Source organism: Bemisia tabaci, chromosome 5, assembly GCF_918797505.1.
Source record: "Bemisia tabaci chromosome 5, PGI_BMITA_v3".
Lineage (NCBI taxonomy): Eukaryota > Metazoa > Arthropoda > Insecta > Hemiptera > Aleyrodidae > Bemisia > Bemisia tabaci.
Window position 1 is genome coordinate 36,111,570 of NC_092797.1, and position 20,191 is coordinate 36,131,760.

The 20,191-nt window shown below is 36.1% G+C and overlaps 1 protein-coding gene across 1 annotated transcript; it reads right to left on the reverse strand.

The window, feature by feature from the left end:
* Window positions 1-543: 543 nt before the first annotated feature.
* Window positions 544-18,490, reverse strand: Khc (kinesin heavy chain). The gene is made up of 10 exons (XM_019056866.2): window positions 18,112-18,490; window positions 15,781-15,868; window positions 13,483-15,330; window positions 12,554-12,728; window positions 11,053-11,154; window positions 10,234-10,366; window positions 9,054-9,242; window positions 8,214-8,349; window positions 5,727-5,843; window positions 544-4,349 (listed from the first exon to the last, which is right to left on the reverse strand). The coding sequence occupies exons 1-10, from the start codon at window positions 18,253-18,255 to the stop codon at window positions 4,339-4,341; spliced, it is 2,943 nt and encodes a 980-aa protein (XP_018912411.1). The 5' UTR covers window positions 18,256-18,490; the 3' UTR covers window positions 544-4,338.
* Between the last annotated feature and the right edge of the window lie 1,701 nt (window positions 18,491-20,191).

Consider the following 20,191-nt stretch of genomic DNA (forward strand, 5'->3'; position numbering starts at 1 on the left):
GATTTATTGAAAAACTCGACAATTTCTCGGGGCTAACTACTCAGAATCCCCTCAGGTCTCTTCTTGCAAATCATCACTACTTTTGATTTTGTAAATCGGTAGTCAAGAGCCAATGATTCAGTCGAACTTATTGTTAGCCCACTTTAATTGAATTTCAAGGAATGGATTTGGCTCAGTTTTTGAACCACACAGACAGGGCTGCAACCCCTGAGGAAAAAGCCCTAGGACTTATTCCTGTGGTTTGGTGACTATTGGCTACTCTTAGCGTCCATCTTCGTCCGAACCCACTATGGAGGTAGAGCTTGAAAATTATGAATCAGGTTATTGCTATCAAGATTAGCATGGGGCATCTAAGGTTGTGGGGGAAGGAATGTTGTTTAATTTGCATTAAGGTGATTGGTGGTGAGTCAAAAACTGAACCTAATCTAAAGCAAAAATATAACTTGATCGACCAGTGCTTTCCATCAATTGTTCTTCGCACAGTTGAGGTGTGCGTCTGCGGTTTCTATGACAAGCAACTCTGATTTAATAATAAAAGCAATGTTTGAGGTTAAAATTCATTTATTTTTAAAAAAAAATATTTTGAGAGAAATCATTTGCATATTGAAGCAAAATTTGGCCAAAAAATTTACAGAAATATTTTAAGTAGAGTTCAGCAGTTTCTTTGTCATTTTGGTATCCGGTATTATCCATCATGCAGCCGAGTCTAGCATACCCATGTATCATTCTAATGTGAACACAGTGTTAAAGTAGCATTTAAGCTGAAGCGGTACAAAAATCAAACGGCCAAGCTTGTTTTCGCCAATATATTTCATTGAAGAAAGAGGAGTCATCGTAAAGGATTGAAAAATGTTGTCTAAACGGCGCTTCGTTCATCTCTAAGTAGAATGCAACTCTTGAAAAGAGCTGCTAACAAAATTAGAGCTAGCTAAGCTGAGGCAAGAACACTTTACTGATGGGTTTACGTTCAGCATATAATTTGATAGACCTTTGAGGTATTTAGCTCAACCTTCTCACATGTCATTCATCCGATCTGTCAAAAACGTATACCCAATACACTGAAAAACTAGGTGACATAATTATGGATCATTCAAACTATGAGTCATCTCACCTGTGAAGTGTCAAATATACTAACGCAGGTGTCAGTAAAGAAAATAGCGCTGTGTTCTCAATCTTAGCTCAATCCTCAGGACTGCAGTTGAGTTCTTACTGCTCCTCATGATATTCTACTTTTCACCATTTACTGCCTAATTTGACACTTGAAATGAAATTCATGTACATCAAATGGATGATTTGGAATAAAAATTAACCCGCTCCACAAGAGAAAGATTCGAATCTCTGGTACCTACTTCCGTCATTCTATAACTAATCATCATTCAATTGAAAGACTCATTACCTACCGATATTCTTTTGATCATAAAATAATATGCATGAAGAAACTTAGTAACTATTGCCAATGTGCCTATAGCAAAACAAAAGCTCGCCTTGTTAGGAATATTCACTCGGGCCGCAGATTTACAATTATTCTTGGTAATTTTATGAGTTTTGTAGCAATACATTACACATTACAGAGTGATGCAAGTTCCAAAGATTTTTTAGACAAAATGTCTGCGATATTAAATATTGGTTGGTCAACTATCGACTGTCCTTATTAGTACTGTAGATGTCTTTTAATCTCAACCGTTATACTAATGATGTTGAAAGGTGCACACATGGAAACGCAAGAAAATACAGAGATGAGTTTGCTGGAGCAGTAAGTATTACAAGGCAAGAAATGTTGTTAATGAGATGCGAGAAAGTACTAAAAGAGACAGCCACCACCTTTTTTTTCTCTAGGACAATCATCTAACTTAAAATCCATGTGAATAATTTATAAAGGGTATGAAAGCTTGAAATACAAGCTCACTTTGAATTATGACATAGTTAATTGTTCTTCTGATTTTGAAAAAGAAAAAATGAAAAAAAAGGGACTCCGTGGTTATTAATACCTACTTTCAGTTACATCTAGTACGAGTGTTAGAACCTGAAGAAATAAAACCATACTTGATTTTTCTGTTAAAGGGACAGATTAATTGAGCTATTACTTCAGTGGCGATCTCCTGACCTACTCATGATGAATTTTCCCTTTTTCTTCCTCGAGTTTAGAATACTGCATTGCATATAAATTGAAAATAAATAAATAAATGAAAAAAAAAGAGAAAAAAAAATACAAAAATACAGGAAGCTATGATAAAGGCAAAAAGTTTCACAACCGTTTCATTAATGTTTTCATCAAATATATCCTTCATTCTTAATTAACAATTTTTAATTTACCAACAGAGAGCTTGACGAGAGCTCATGCCCAATGGTCTAAGAAACTCGGCATGCATATTTGACTGTCGAGCAAGAGTGAAAAAATCAAATTGCCTTTAAACTAAAGTTCCGATAAACCTTGTGCTCATAAGTACACTTGTATCGAGTGTGTTCAATCAGCATGAGATAATTTTATCATGTTTTCGACATATTTTTTAGAAAGTGGTGAGAGATTTTAAATGCTATCAACTGATTTTCAGAAATTCTCTTTCCAGAGAAAAAAAGTTACACGAGGAGAAGAATTTCTCTTCTAAGAGATGTTTCCCAGAAAAAAGCACCGATAGCTATGACTATTGTCAACAAAAATAATACAATTTTAAAATAATCTCATTAGGAAGTTTGACCAAAGTTTCCCTGACCCAGCAACCTTGATAGAGAGAGAGCGAAAAAGGGAAAATAAAAAATACACACGATTTGAAGAAATAAAATGAAACGGAGATGAAAAGATGTAAACTAAAAGTCTTCATGAAAGCGTCAACTTTCCTTCTTCCAGAAGGAGAGCGAGATTTCAAGGGAAAGACTAAACCTCTCTCTGGAACAAAGAGATAGAAATTGGAGTTACAGGTAAAAAGAAAACAAATTTTGAGGAAAGAAAAAAGAAATGACACTGCATGAACCAAGGACATTACTGGGAATTATCTGCTGACGAGAGTATGAACAATTCAGGAGTGATACATACTTACACTTCTTTGCTCTGTTTTGAGTTTAAATTTCCTGGAATTATCATTAAATCCTAGTTAACTTGAGAGAAAAGCCCACCTGCACCTTACTAGGCTGTGTGCCGATTTTGAGTGAGAGGTGATACATCGGAAATTTGGCCCATTAAGAGGATTGCAGAGCTCTTGTTATGAAATTGTTATATATTTCAATGATCAGGAGTTTGTAGAGGAAATAATTTACCTTTGGCATAATTCCTTTGATTACACTTTTTTCTTCTATCCCTAGGAATAGGTGGTCATGATCAATTCTCCTTAGAAACCAAAAAGAGAAAAATAAATGGGCTAGTTTCTTGAAAGGGAACTAAATGACAACAGTTGTTGCCAATCGGACAATTTACTTACATATTAAAATGCGAACGGTAATGCTTACTGGTTGGAAGTTGTAATGAAGTACTTCTGTGACATAAAGCAAATTCCCTGGCTTAAGAGAATCTGTAAAAATATTATTTGGTAAAAAAGATAATTGTCTGATAAATTTGGCAACAGCTGAAATGCTACCTTGTTGCCTTTCAAGAAACATTGCCAAAATGCATTGAAAATGCAAATGAGTGAAAAGTAAATTAATTGCAACAAAATATGCGAAACAATGATTATACCATGAAATTAATTAAATAAATAAAGAGGGAGGGAAAAGTAAAAAGGTTACCGATTTTATTTTAACTTGATTCCTATAATTGTACGATTAAAATTGAACTTAAAAATATTTCCATTTAAAAGGTAATGATTGCTTGAAAGATAGAGTGAAACATGGGATAGAAATAAAAATTAAAGTACATAAATCAATTATGTAAATTATAAAAAATAAATAATAATAAGGAAAATAATAAACTTAAGAGCGAAATAAAACGTAAAATTAATAATGGGATGCTGTTATTAGAGAGAAGGGCATACAAAAATAAAAAGTATAGTACCTAACAAATTCTTTTTGAAAGGAGAATCAGCAAAGCACCAAAATTATCTTTACGTATTCTAAAAAACTTTATTATTTCACCAATGATACCGTTTCTTGCTCCGATCATTCAAATTAAGTTATGACTACTTTTTTTTATGATGAAGTTTTTATGCAAATGTCTTTAAAGGTTACAAAAAATGGTGCATACTTATTGCAGCTGGCTGGTAAAATCACAAAAGCTTTTGCTTACATATAAATAGATTAGAGATAACAGTTTTTACACATTCAACTTCGATTCGCCACACCTTCCATTCAATTCTTTTAGAGCACTATTTTTCATTACAAATTCTTCAATGATGTAAGAATAGAGGCATCTCAGCTTTCATCTGAAACGATAGAATATAGAATTCAGTAAAAAGAAAATAATGCTGTCTAGGGCAAAAATTTAATTGTAAAAAAAAATAAGTTGTATTGGACAGGAGATTAATCATTTCCTGCAGCAAGTCACACATGTCAAAAACGTAGCACTATAACATTTTTAGCTGAGTGCTGCATTGAGGGAATTAGATAAGTGATTGTTCAGATTGTTTTATCGTAACACTTTATCTTTAGTATTTAATTTTTTTCGCTTTAAAAAAATCAATGGCAATCAGCAATTAAAGAGGAAAGAAAAAGTTTCTTTTTGTTTCATTTTACATTTTGTCTTGGCTGGGCAAGGTATGCAGTAATGACACTGTTGCCATCTCAAAAGAATATCATTAATGCAGTCGATTCGAAAACGCTGTAGGCACAGGGTGAAAACAAGTAAGGAGGCTTGGCTTTCCTGTAATATTCTGCTCTAGTAGGTATCTACATACAGTAGTAATCTCCATACTTTCTTTCCCTGAAACATTTGCCTTGATTGAGAATGGGTTATCTGCCCTATTAAAGGAATTGTGTTTTGGTAGCATAAGGTTATAGATTAGCAAAATTGAATGAGATCTGTTTAAATGCCAATTTTTACAACAAATATTAACAAAAGGATTGCCCTTCAAAGATTATGGTGTATGACATTATCATCTGCGGTGGTGCATACCGTAGTTTATTCCACCTTAGTTTCATCTGTGTTTTATGTCAAGCAATCAATATAAATGTGTGCACACATCCTTGATTGATGAGAACATGGTGGAAGAAACCAGAGTCTGCGCTACGATGGTGGATGATGTCATACATCCTATTTATTGATGAGCAATATCTCAACTGATATTCGACAGAAACTTTGCAATTGGACAGATCTTACTAGTTTTTACTATCTATAAGCTCGAGCCATCAAAACACGATTCTAGGGCCAGCAAAACTGACCTATTAGGACTTGGCTGATCATTTGAGGAAAATGCAATGACAATTTGTCACTACATGTACTGTATGGGCTAGAACGGTCAGTAGTTGTGAAATCTTAACCTCAATTTTCTGCTTCTTTTTGTTATTATAGAGGCTTTTACTCAAGTAGAGGAGCCTACAGCAACCTCAATTTTTTTGAACTTCAATACATAGCAAAGATTGGGGTAAAATTAGCATTTCCTCGTTTTGAATGTAAATTCTTCTGGTATTCATCATACTTCCTGCTTTCTTAATTGGCTCCAGTGCAATTTCCTTCTCAGTTTAACAGTGCACACAGATTTGCTTTTTTCCACTCATCGTAAGCACGAAGTCAGCATGCACATTACAAACCAGTAAACACTGTTTTTAGGTTAGTGAGGTAAAATTAGAGGAAGGAATCATACCTTTTCTGTTGCCAGATGAGACTATTTTCTTTCGCCGCATTTCTTCATCCAATGTAAGCCTGCTGGGAGTATTTTGGGAGATAATACTGGGATGCTGACCAGCTCGAATGGGTTTGGCTGAGGAAAAAAAGAAGCACATTTTATCATTTGAATAGAAGGGTGAAATATAACCTAAGAAATGATGTGAAGAAATACTTGAATCAGATTATGCTAAAAGTTTGATCTCCAGAGAACACCAAATAACCACTATTACCTAACTGCCCAGAAATAAAATAAAAGTATGTTTGACAAATAAAAACAAGCGGTTAACCTACATCACCCCCAATGTTGTATAAAGCGCACATTTTTCCTCTTGGTTGAGAGGACTGCATCTGATCGACTTGCAGAATACTTTCTCGGGATAGAGTGTGCTTATGAAAATATTTGTTGACTTTTCAAACCGTTTCAAAATGCCATGGAGTAATTAAAAACAGCCTTTTTTAACGCAACCTCTGAAAAGTAGATTATTTTTTATCTGCTTCCAGATGTAGAACCTTGCAAATTTAAAAAGGCCTTCATTTTAACAAAGAAATTAAGAGTACGAATAAAAAAATTATGACATAAGATTTTCAGTGGCACTCATGAAGTGGATAAATGTATTTGGAGTGGATTCTATCCTACAATACTGCACCCTAGGTGCAGCGGTTTTTTCAAATATGCAACTGAAATTCAATAAAATTTTAATTAAATTTTGACATTAAAGCAGGAAATGAGAAGAATGATTTTTTTCATGGAATATTGAGAAGATAAATTATAACCAGTTTTGAATTTTCACTATACAGTTTTAGGAGCAACATAGGCCTAGAAGCCAAATTTTCGAGAACCATGCAGATTTCTGGTATGACAGCCATTGAGAAATTAACAAAATAACAATGCAATATAAATTAAGGCTTTGTCACGGTATTATTTTAAGGCACCATGTTTGATACTCCGCTCTGTTTTGCTTGTTCCACAAATGATTGGTACAACTCCAGATGAATTGATACACTGACAGCAACTAAATTTTTCCATTTAAAATTGAAGATGCCTTAACAGAGATACTCTGCATATTTTTCTAATGTCTTGAGCCTCCCCCCCCCCCTCCCAGCACGAATGACTGAGATACTCATGATTGCATTCTGTTTGACCATTACACAACAGCAAATAAAATTGGCATACAATCCTGACGTTCAGTGTATGGCATGGTTGCTGACTACGAACAAAAACCTATGACCAGACGAAGTGTTTTGATGAAGGCTCACACCTGGTTTCCTGAAAAACATGTTGGATGTTCCTCACCATACGATATTTCCTATTTTAAGTATTTAAAAGTAGATTTCGAATTTTGAGCCACCCTGAAACAACCTTCAGCTTCACTGATCATACCATCATTTTTCTTCTTTAATGTCTCGTTTTACTTTTATATTAGATGATAATATTTAGCAAAGTGTAGAAGCTAAACTGTCTTAACCTGTTGGGCCCTACTCCCGAGTATTCTCGGGCTACGCGCGCGCACCTCCGGGGCCTACTCCCGAGTATTCTCGGGTTTAAGCTAAAAATGGTTTTTACCTTTTTTCCTTTCCAATTATTAGAGAAAAATTCTTAAATTTAGGAAATTTTTTTTTCCAGCACAGCTAAATGAATTTTAGCAGCAGATTATCAATTCTTTATCCCCTAGGTAAAATTCCAAACATTTTCGACTCATTTCATGTATTAATAAGTGAGATACAAGCAATTAAGTAGAACAACAGCATTTGCCTAGAAGTTGGTAACTTTAGCTCTTTAATTTACATTGTTTTAAAAGGCTATAAATTTTGCTCTTTACCTCCTATTGTGTTCATATTTTGAATTTAACAAGTTTATACGACTAGCCCTTGAATTGTGTGCATAAATTTCTATATTTGTATGTGAAAAAGACCACACAACGAGTTTCCATTTTTTTTTCTTCCACACTGAAAAAAAAGTTACGGGCTATATAGACATACCGGCCGTTCCGGGCTCAGAGACCGAAAGTTCCGGGTGCTGGATCCGTAGCTTCAATTCCCCCGTGTGTTACGCCCGGAACTTTCAGCCTCTGAGCCCGGAACCCGGACGGTAGGTCTATATAGCCCGTAAGCACGGCTTCCACGGCCAGAGTTTTTTTTTCAGTGCACATTTTGAATTTGCTTTTAAAAATTAGCTAATATTTCTTTTTTCAACACACCTAAAAAAAAAGTTATGAAAGATTGTCAATTCTGCATCCCTTGTGTACAAATCCTGAAAATTTCAAGCCATTTTATGCAAAAATAAGCGAGATACAGACAATTTAGTGAGACCGTAGCATTTCCTTAGATTTCCCTTTCCTAACCTAGGCCGTGGGTGCACACTCTGCTGGCCCTAATCTAGGGCTAAAAAGGTTAATACTTCCTCTATTAAGTAAAACTAGCAAACTGAGAAAAGCTTCAACATAGGTCAGAAAGAATATATTACCAATTTGAGGGACAGGGCCTCTTCTGGCAAGATTCTTTTGACGGACAGCCTCTTTGATTCTATCCACTTCATATTGGTATCGTTTACGATCCCTCATTGCACCTTCTTTGGCTTCTTTCAGGGCTGTTTCAAGAGCCTAAAAATAAACAAGAATTAAAGGAAGACATTAATAGGATGAGAAGCAAAACATTCAGATTTTGGTTTTGTTCCTAACTTGTGATGCGCTTAAGTAATATAACGAAACTCTCCAAACTTGATAATCAAAATACAACTTTTAAAAGGAATTTAAAACCAACAACGATTTTTTTACACAACTGAATTGATTGATTTCATTCATAATTAAAAATAAGATAAATGTACTTAAAATTAAATTTTCATGTCTCCCTAACGAAAAATTGAAGAATATCTTTTCAAGTGTGAACGATTCTATATTGCGGAAGATCGCAGAGAATTACCTATGTGAATACAATTTTAAACAAAATAAATTTTAAAAAATAAACCATTATGCAGCTTTCGGCGCAAGTTAAAGGCGACAAAAAATCATAGATAGCTATAATAAGTGAGTGCGTTCCAGGTGCTTTTTTTCCTCGTCTCTTGAGGATGAGAAATTTGCTTAGGTACAAATAACAGATTCTATGGGTTCCTCCTCCAACCACTTGTCGGTTCCGCAAACCAGACACAGGATACAAAGCCTGAGTTCCAGAGGCTCTAACAAACACTATTGCACTGCCTGTCAAGGCACAGGAATACTGGTGATATACATGACAATTTCAAATTTTTTGTAATCATTTCTGTTTTAAGAGAGTGTTCAAACATTAATTTAATTTTTCGACTGCTTACCTTGACTCTTTCCATTGTGGCTCTAAGCCTCTTCTCCATCTTTGGCAGCTCACATCGAAGATCAGCATTATCTCTGACCAACTGCTTGTGGACTTTCGTGAGCTGATCTAGATTATTTTCTAGGAAACTAATTTTCTGTTTCTGGGCTAGAGAGCCACCATCATCTTCATTTTCTTCATTACTTGCAGACTGAAAACAGATAGAGGAAAGATTATAATTACTCAGCAAAAATTTAATTCATACTTGTGAGACAATAACTCTCACACGAATTATTAGTGGGTCAACCTTACTAAAAGCATTTCAATTTCTTTGAGGGCCACCTATCACGCAGCTGAAGTGGGTCATTACTAATTACTTTCAAAATGACATAACGACGGTGAAAGTCGGCAATCACATAACTCGGTTTGCGACGTCGCAGACTTCCTGTCATACTTCATTTTTTAAGCGGGAAACTACTCAACGGCAACTCTTTAAAACTGCCGTGATTTTGCTTCTTGGTGCGAGGAAAATTCTGCAAAAACTTCAAGAAATGATGTCAATTTGTTCTCCTTTAAAAAAATAACATGGAGCCGGAGATTTTCAGACACTGAAAACGACTAAACGAGTTATGTGATTGCCGACTTACACCGTCGAAAAGCATGTCCAAGAATGCATTTTGACCCTGTGATGCCTTTCTACGGATTCCTATGGATCCACAACACATTTGAGGAACTAGTGCCTTAAAATGCAGTTTGTAGCGGTCAACCTTCTGAACCGAAAATTTTCTTTTGAAGTTAAGTAAAAAAAATGATATTTTTTGGTCAATGGATATTGGAGTTGTAGCGTTACCTGGCTTTGAGCGCAAGCAGACTTTGATAAGTGAAGACTTACTATCATTGAAAGGTGAGGTAATATATAATCGAAAATTGAGTTAGACAATACATTTTTGCAGGACTGAAGTCGAAAACATTATCCTGCATAATGGACCAAGAACGCACAACAATACAGTACTGTGTTTAACGCCCAAAAGATAGTGTGAGCAGTATGTTCTTCTGCAGTAGCTTTTAAATATACAGATGTGAATATCTCCAAGTCAACTTTTTGACATCTATCCCAATATTGATGAAGAGTCTTCAAGTACACCTTCAATATTTTTGACTTAACAAAGATTGTGTAAATTACAGTAACTGATACAACTTACCTTCTTAATTCTAGCTTGCAAATCTTGGACGAATAGTTTTCTTAAATTATGAAGAGATTGTAATTCTTTGGCTACAGTGTCTTCAAGACCTTTCAGATCTTTTCTAGCTTGCTCTCTTCTTTCATTGGTAAGACTGTGGGATATAAAATAACAGATGATATCAGAAACTGAGTGCCTCATGAAAATAATTCGACATAATCGATGTGTAGTTTAATTAACAAAAAAATAACCGCAATTGTGTAAAATTTAATTAATAGCTGACTCGAAAGTCCACTTGAAGCCTTCATGTTTTCGGTCCGCGGAAGAAAATGTATAGGGCTTCAGAACATGTTAAACGTTCCCTACATGCTTTTCCCTCAACAGGTTAGGAAATTTGGTTTGAATAATTCTATGAACTAATTATGGCTTGGTTCTTGCCTAATGGTTAAAGAAACTGAAGGAGTGAAGTACTCCTGGGTCTGTGTGCTAGTTTGTCCAGAGTTTGTCGAATTGGAGGTTGACTCACAACAACACATTGATGTTTATTTTGCTAGACATAGTCAATTACTATCTATCATAATGGAAACATTTATTGCATTATCTAGATTTAAGTCTAAATGTAAAGTCTCACGATTTTTAAATTCCTTTACCTTTGGTTACTATCATACTTAATGACTTAAAACTTAGTTATGACGGTACTCCTTGCTTCCAAATGAATTTTCTTTGACAAAATCTATATTTATGCTCTCTTTGATTCTAGTGTTTATATTGCTGAGAAAAAACAATTTGTTGTGGGAATCTTGGCTAGAAATTTTGTTAAAAATGCAATTTATAACTTACATGAGTTCCTGGAGTTTGTTACTCTTTTCTGTTTCATCTTGCTTGAGGCGCTCATACTCCTGCTGAATTTGTTTATGAGCCAAAAGATACTTCTGATTCATACTGGAAAAGCATTAGAAAATTATGATGAATCACAAGGTAAAAAAAAGAGAAGCTGATCAACAATGAAATATTTGTAAGTTCTTACCATGCTGCAATACTTCTTTCATTGGAGTTCAATAATACATGTGTGCCTGTAGTATCGATCCAAAGGAACATCCTTAAGACTATTGGAGAAACCCGGTTATCCACACTACTAGTGTGATTAGTGGTTACTATGCACAGATTAAAATTTCGTCTGCCGCTACAAGGATTTCTTTTTATTGATCATCGAATCCACCAATGGTACACCAAAAAGTTGCCATTTAAGAACACAGTTGCCTCATATCAATTGTTTATTTTGAGGTTAGGTTGATCCACCAGTGGACCATTGGCTGGTATCAAAGAATCTTGAGGTGAACCAACCGATTGATTGTTGGTAGTATCAAATCCACTAGCAGTCATGACGTCGGCACTGGCTATTAGTTTAAGAATAGTTATAGAGATCGATGGTACTGCTGTTCAATAAAAGAAAATGCTGCAAGTACAATAGCGTATCAGTGTTGCGGTGTCTAAAAATGTACGCAACCAATTTGTTCTATCATGAATGAATGATTATTACAATTTTAAGAAAAAACAGCATCTGGCTCATCTTCTCTGCCAGGAAGAACAAGTTTTCTTTGATCAAAGACCTAAAAGTGCTGCGACAAAGTGTGTGTAAAAGGGTTAACGAATTCCCTTTGGGACCTTAGTTTTTTGAAAACTGTCACAAACAGAAATTCTCATTTTAAAGAATGGCAATCTCAGAAAGCCTTCAAAAATATAAAATCAATAGACTGCTAGACGAGGTATGAACCTAAGCATTCTAATGGGTGTTTCTGCTTCATAGTTTACCAAAATTTGAATTTCCCCCTCACATGAAATACTAGAGTTTACTTGAATCGAAACACAATACTGAGGTTTCAGCAGGGTCCTTGACAGAGCTATGTTTCTTCTCTACCCTGTATTGTTCAAAGTGTAAACAAAGTGCAATTGCTGAAGTGCAGCATACACATTTAAGATGTTTTAATTTCATAATTCTACGACTGTCACAGTGGGGTTTCATGAGCGATTAAACTTGGGGGGGATTACGATTTTTTTAAAGAGCGGGAAGTTTAAATTGATTTATTTAAAACGTTGAAATCTTTGTTAGGAGTTACTGTCAGTAATTTTTGTTGTACATATCAAGTTCTAAGTAGAATTTTGTTAAGAAAACAAATATCATAATGCTTAGATTTGCATATTGCCTAATACTTCATTAATAACAAAGTTTAGTCCCTGCTGAATCTTTCAAACATATGATGTCTGTAATACTGCCATAAGTCTTATTTCTTGACCTTGAAAAATCATTCAAAAACCCTATGAAATTGAATTGATGACTTACTCTTTCAGTTCATTGATGAGCGATTGCTTCTCTACTATTTCATCCCTTAATTCTGCAACCTGCTTATGATGAACATCTCTGAGCTGATCCATTTGCTCTTCCAGCGCCACCAGCATTGTATTTTCTTTCTCCTTTTCTTCAGCTTTTTCTTTGGATGACATAGCATGGACTTGTTCTGAAAAAGAAACAACATCTTCAGTGATGCAATTGATGATTGATAGTTATCTTTTAAATAAAATATATTGAGCAGAATTATTCCGAAGCTTCAATTTGATTAATTACTCAAGTGCCTAAGTAGCCCTTGAAAGACTACGAATATCATTTCTTATCGAAATCGTAGGAAAGAACCTCAACTGTTGAGAATGATTTGAAAGTTGACAGATCAACTGATTGTTTCTGATTTGCTTAATATAAATTTCTTGAACTTCTGTCACTCTATAGTGCGTTCAATGATAGTATAGATGTTTGGTTGAGAAATACGATTTGCAGTAAAGTAATATAGTGAATATTCCATATCATTTAGTTTGTTTGATTCTGCCGTTTTCATTGAGGCGTTAGATACCAAGTTACACAAAATTTATGCTGAGTCAAATTTTGTTTGTTAGCCTGAAATACTGCAACGGACATATCGTACTTGGGGATGCGTCAATAATGCTAAGAACACATCTCTGAGGGGGAATTGAAAAATGTTGGACGTACGATATAGAAGAGCCATTTTTCGGTCTGCAAAAACTGTTTTTCTTTCGGTAAAATCCCTGAAAATGCAACAAATTCAGCAGCCTGATTTTTTTAAGGGTTTCTAGCAAATTTGGAGGGAAAGTTTTTCCTGTACCCCTAAAAAAAGTTATTTACGGCATGGGCCTCTAATATAGGGATATGTACGGAAGTAAAAAAACCAAGTTAGAATAAAATTGAGTTTCTAAACCCACCTGCAGCTCTCATTTTAGCACATTCTTCTCGCAATGTGTCAACATTTTCTTCCAGCTGGCGTTTCCTATTCTCAGCCTCACGCATTGATTCCTGCAAAGACTTCATTCTTGCCTCATGCTGCGAAATAAGGAGCCTACACTCTGCTAGATCTTTTTCGTACTCACTAACTTTCTTATTACTATCAGTTTGGCTTGATTCCAGGCTTTGGAGGCGTGACACTAGATTTTTCACTTCAGACTTTAACTTAGAAATGTAAAGTCTCGCTACGGTGAATTCTTCTTCAACTTTTCCACTGCCATCAGATACCATTTTCAATTCCCCGTCACCTCCAATAGCAATTCCGACCTCTCCCAGATCTTTCATTAAGTTGCTCAACATTTCTGTCATTCGACGACGTTGATGGGAAGATTGATCTTTCAGTTGTTGCAGTTCTGACAAAGCACTGTTCAAAGCGGACTGTTTCTGAGCGAGCTCTTCGGTCAAGGTTTCATTTTCTTTATTTTTGGCTTCTACTTCATGAGTCTTTTGATCATAGTTGACAGCCAACTCTTCAAGAGCTTGCAGGACTTCCTTCACTTCTTCTTTGGCACTCTCATTTTCTTGAGTGCATCGGCTCATTTCTTGTTGCAACAATTCGTAGTCACGGCGAGTTGAGGACAGGAGTTCTTCTTGATCAATGATCTGATCTTTGAGTTTTTCGACATACTGACTCTGTTGGTTAATTTCTTCATCTTTGTCATCCAACTGTTGATACAATCTTTCTCTTTCTTCTTCCAGTTTCTGTCTTTCTTCATTGCTCAAAGAGCCAATCATTAAGCCCATACCAGGTGTAGCGGGTACTGGTCCACGAAGCAAGTCTTTCTTTGCCTCTGGAGTAGGAGCAACAGGAGTTAACACATCTAACGGTTCTTGGAGATTGACTTGTTCGTCTTCTTTGACAGTTTCTCCCTGCCTCCATCTGTTCAATTCGTACTCAAGAGCTTCACACTTGCCTTTCCACCGGGCAGCCTTTTCCTTTTCTTTCTCATATCGACGCTTCCATTCTTCAGCTGTGAGCTCTTCATTCACTGTTACGACATTCTTAATAGTCTTAGCACGCCGTCCAAAATCTAGCGTTGATTTGGTTTCCGATTCATTGAAAGAGGCAGGTGAACAACAAATTATAATGGTTGTTCTTGCATTACCTCCAAGGGATTCTTGTAGGATACGAGTAAGTTTGGAGTCTCGATAAGGGATGTGAGTTTTGTTTCCATCAGCAAGAGCAGAAATTACATTTCCAAGAGCTGATAAAGATTTATTGATGTTCTTAGCTTCGTCTAGCACTGTACCCTCAGCACCAGTTTTGCTTACTTTTTCACTTCCAGCAAGATCGACAAGATATAGTTTACCAGATAATTTCTTTTCATTTTCTAAATTTTCTTGTTTTACATTTATAAGGAATACACTATGACTTCTTGAAGAGTGCTCATTCATGTTTGTCACAGCTATGTGCCGATTCGCTTTACCTTCTTCGATTACTTCAAATACTTCATCAGGGCTAGAGACAAACCGTTCAGTAGCACCTTTGACGAAAGGAACTCTATTTTTATCTTCATGAACACTTAAATTTATTTTCGATACATCTAATAAATCTCTAATTTTATCCATGTAAATTTCAAAATAGGAAACTTTGATGTGGAATTCCAGATTTTCTTCCATTGCATAAATGTGATTAAAAATATCGTTCACTATGCGTGGAATAATTCCTTGTTTTCCTTGATCTCCAATGACTCCTTCCATCGTGTGCGTTTTACCGGACGAAGTTTGACCATAGGCAAAAATGGTTCCATTGTAACCACATAGGACATCTAAAAAAGGAAAAGGAACACATTAGGTCTCACAAAAAATAATGCTAATGCCAGAAAAAGGAAATAAATACTTAAAAGACATATCAGCGGTCCTTACGCAAAAATACATAAAAATGAAATATATTATTGAACAGCATGTATGATTAGCGCTAAGCAAACCAGTCATATCTACTAAGGATTTTCAAAAATTACTCAGGTTGGTTCTGTGACGTAAATACTATGCTGGCTAGAGGCTTAACCTTTTTGAAAGGTTACACTCATAAGAAAAAACTCGAAAGCTATCGATTCAAATTAGAATAAACTTATTATTTTCATGGATAGACACATCAAAATTTGCCATCCTGTGGAACTCAGTACAGAAATAAACCACACCTTCCCCCTAGGATGCAGCTATATGATAAATTTGGCCATGCAGGGCATCTATTTAGTAAATAATGATAGTGTTCTTACCAGAAACGATGCTTTTGGCCGCTTCATTGTATACTTTCTCCTGAGTAGCATTTGGTTTGAAAACTTTGTCAAACAGGTAAACTTTACCCTGAAAAAATAAAAAAAAACCCATTTCAGTGGCTTCAAAATAAAATTTTGCTAGATAAACAGAGAATTTACAAAAGTAAACTTCAAGATGACCAGTGCAAGGTTTTGTTTTTTCCAAATGTATTTTCTGATCATGAATTTTTGCATTTATCCAATAGTCTAAAGATAACTGAAGAAAATAAGTGCCTGCCTGGCCATTGAAGTTAACAGTTGAGTTTGTGATATATTACGTTTATTTGTAAAATTATGCATCATGCTGCACACGCCGACAACCGCAAGCTTTATTTGACAGTCCTTAAAACTTCAGTTTTTTGTCTTCATACTTAAAATTTTTTTTTTGATTTTTGGGAATTTCTTGATTTCTCAAAATAGTTATCTTGAAGATAATAAAATAAAGTTGAAGGCATGTTTTCATTGATACATAACAGGGACAAAAAAATTATGAAAAGGGTAGACTTTCAGAAAGCTTGTAAGAAGGATAAGAAGACCGAGGGAGAGAGGAACCAGGTAATAACTGAATCAGGAGGCACTGACCCGTGCCATGAGTCTCTAGAGCAGTCACGGTTTGAAGGATATGGAGTTAATTAATGGTTTCATGCCATGGCTAGAGCAACTTTCAATTATTCTTCCTATGTCCTTCTATCTTTGAGTTCTTCATTTAGGACAGAGGCATAAACAAATTTGAGATGGGAAATGGGGGAGGTTGCACATTTATTTCCTACCTGCCTTCAGTAAAAACTTTGATTTGACGAGAATATGTTTCTTGCAAATGCAACTAAACATCGATGCAATTAGTGCAATTTTTAGTCAACGTTTTCATAACGTTCCATCAATTTTCTAGAAGATACTTAAATGAATAACGGAACAATCTGATGTTTTTCAATTTTTCCAGTCACTATCAACCCTGCTCTCAAGGGTTAGTGTACTGTGAGATGTGTGAAGAGCAGATTCTGAAAACCATCAAAACAAAGACTGCCGGCTGACAAAGTTACAAGTGCGATCATGCGAGCAAGTGTGGAATTGAGTACACCTGATGACATCAACATAATACGTTGCGACTTACTTTGACATTAGACATAGAAAGAGCAAAAATGCTCGAAACAGATGTAATTTAAGGAGATCCATCATAACAGAAAAAAGATGGATGGCTCCCAAAATAATCACAAAAATAGAGATGAGCTTCTGTTATTAACTAACAGTATTTTGACACCTTAGGAGTCAGGAAACGGAACGACACAGGGCAGCAACTGATAAGGAGACACAGTGTTCAGCGTCCCTTCCACTAGGTACTTGATTAAACATATTAGTACCGCAGGGCAGTTCACCAAGTTCAGACCTTCAATGCCCAGCAGTACTGAAAACATTTCTGAGTGGGAAACTCATGCTTAAAGTCAAGTTTTTCATCCGAAATACCTACAGTGAAACATATTTCAAGGCACAGCATTTCAGACTAATACCTCCCATGACTTAATAGGTTACTGTTACCATAAGGAGTTACATTTGCTTCATGTATACGAAGTGAATTTTCATTCTTAAAAGTTCTGGTACTTTATTCAAAGCATTTAATGACAGAGTACTGCATCACATCAACTCATTGATCAGACAGGAGCAGGAGAGAGATCCTAACCTCTGACCAGCCAAAAGGTAACTTCTCAGCTCATGTTCCCGTAAATGATCAATTTCCTAGCATTTGTCAGTTATGATTAAAGAGAGAAGATCTGTTTTAAGGGAGAATATAACAACAACAGACTCTGGGGGGGATTGCTGTATCTGAAATAGTCAAGTTACGAGGCCTCGCCAACCTTACATAAGAATCACAAGGGCTGTTTGATCAAGGAGATATACGGACTACCTTCGATTGGAAATTTCCCAAGAGGATACTTAAATCTTGGAATTTTAGAAGGATTGTGTAGTAAAAATGAAAACAGAGAATAAAGGACTGGCATTTTGCAAAAAATTGAACCCTGTGTGCGTTCCAGCGGAACAGATCCCACATAGGGTAATGACCAGTAATCGCTAGTATCGCTTGAATGAGTATGAAGTGAATTAGAACGAATTTTAAGAGAAGAGAAACCCATTCACAAGTAAATAGAATGTATTTTCAAAGAGTAGCCGAAGTAGAATGTAACAGGTGACAAGGGTTGGTAATTTCCAGGACCTTTTCAGGTAATTAAAGTGCATGCTCACAAGGAGGTAAGCATTTGACAATGCACATTGGTGATGTAAAAGAGCTACAAAACTTACCCCGATAGAGATGCAGTTTTCATCTCCACCAGAAGGAAATTTGACGATAAATTTGGATCCTGCCTTCTCCTCTGAATCATTCAAAGGTCTGAATCTACAGACAACTTTGATGCTGTCTTCAGCAGCGATTTCACGATCGGTCATTTCTACGACTTCTCTCTCATCGTACAAAAATATATCTATGATAAGAAACACTTCATAACATGTTGAAAGATAACACTATCACAAAACCTATCTTCTACAAAATTACTTTAAAATGGCTCCTACGTCCCACTCCCAGTGATACACATCTTCGTTCACCAAAAAGAGCCGATTTCCAACGCGATTGAAGTGGAGTGAAGTCACTGACTCACTCATTGAAAACAATGGCGTCGATATTACGAGTACGGAGACAGCCAGCGCTCAGATGCATCAGCTGACTGACAGAAATAGAGCAACGGTGGCGACCCATACCACTGGGAAACTGGTTCCCATTCCCAGCGCTGCTAACAAGAATGCACTTATCATATTAAAAGTAATTGCATTATGCATTATTTCAAAAAGAGAGACTGCGCAAATTCAGTTGATGTATTATTTATTAAGAAGTTTCTGATTTTTGCGGGATTACTTAATTTGTTTAGCGACAGGACACCGCTGCTTCGTCGCAGGATATTGCCTACCCTCTCAAATGAAGGAAAATTGAATGCAGGAAGCTGCATCGCAAACAAGATTTCCCAGGAATATTTTCACGGCATTTTATTATCCGTAAATAAGAACAGTAAAAAAATATCACCATCATTATCATAAAAGGCATTTCTTACCCGTATATTTTGACCTGGAGTTCGTACTTAAATTTCGATAGTTGTACATGCCAAAAGTCATTTAGATACCTACCAAACTTTCGCTCTGCGAGGCCCTGGTAAAAATTGGCGATAAGAGCTGCGTTTCAAAATAGGTACCATAGGAATTTTTATAGCCGGCTAAAGAAGGCTACAGAAAATCATATAGCTGGCTGTAGAATGCGGAGAAAATCATACGGCCGGGCTATACGAAGCGATAAAAAATTATGCAGCCGGGCTATAGTTTCTATCGCCGGGCTTTACACTTTATCGCCTGGCTGTTGCTTTTTCGCCGTCGATTATAAAAGGCTATAAGAAATTGTGTAGAAATTCATGTGCTTTGGAAATTATGAAGTTTGTTACGGAACCACCTTAATATTTACAAAACACACATTATATTTTCCTTAAATACATATTTTTTTTCATCAATTAAAATGAGAATAATCCATACAGGATGTGCAAAACATTTCAAAATCATGAGTTGAATAACGCTGACTCCGCCAGATTAGATATTAGAGCCTAACACAAAGCAGAGCGGCGACGCACTGGCGCCTACAAACCTAACAGGGATACTTCACGCATTGCGCAACGCGTGAAGTATCCCTGTTAGGTTTGTAGGCGCTAGCGCGTTTCGCGCTGGCTGCCCGCCTGCCGCGCCGCAGCGAGCCACGGCGCTTGAAGCAACTATTTCACACCAGAGGTATTGCACAGTATCATACGAAACTGAAGGCGCTCTAATATATTAGGAATGGCAGGCATCCATCAAAAGTACGGAGCTTTCTCGCAAAATAAACCAAGATACTGCGGCTATAAAAGAGAGCAGTGGTCCAAAAACTCACTAAGTCCTAGTATCCGTAATTAGTAACGTTTCGCATACACTTTATCGTCTGGCTGTTGCTTAGTCGCCATCGGCTATAAAAGGCTATAAGAAATTGTGTAGCCGGCTATAGAAGCTATTGGAAATCTTACAGCCGGCTGTAGGTCTATGGTATTTTGGAACATAGATTCTACTGCCAATTTTTACCAGGGGGTTTCTAATTTTTTCCATGAGGTAGACGAGGAGCAGGGGTAGAATTTAAAAAGAGCTGTAGATATCCAAACCGGTTGACGATTTTTGCATCCGGTTTTGTCTGAATATTATTCAATAAAATAAAATTGAGTCATTTTTTTAACAAGGATGAATAAAACCATTCCCCCACCCGTTCTCTCCCCAAAAATGCTCCAAAAAGGACATTTTTTTTTTCAATTACTGAACTTTGGAA

What these genes read in the sequence shown, in the direction of transcription:
- Khc (XM_019056866.2), bottom strand. Translation starts at nt 18,255, where the DNA reads ATGACCGATCGTGAAATCGCTGCTGAAGACAGCATCAAAGTTGTCTGT. An exon ending in CCACAATGGAAAGAGTCAAG is followed by an intron (nt 8,350 to 9,053) that starts GTAAGCAGTCGA and finishes GTTTATTTTTAG; the next exon opens with GCTCTTGAAACAGCCCTGAA. An exon ending in AGGCCCTGTCCCTCAAATTG is followed by an intron (nt 5,844 to 8,213) that starts GTAATATATTCT and finishes TTTTTTCCTCAG; the next exon opens with CCAAACCCATTCGAGCTGGT.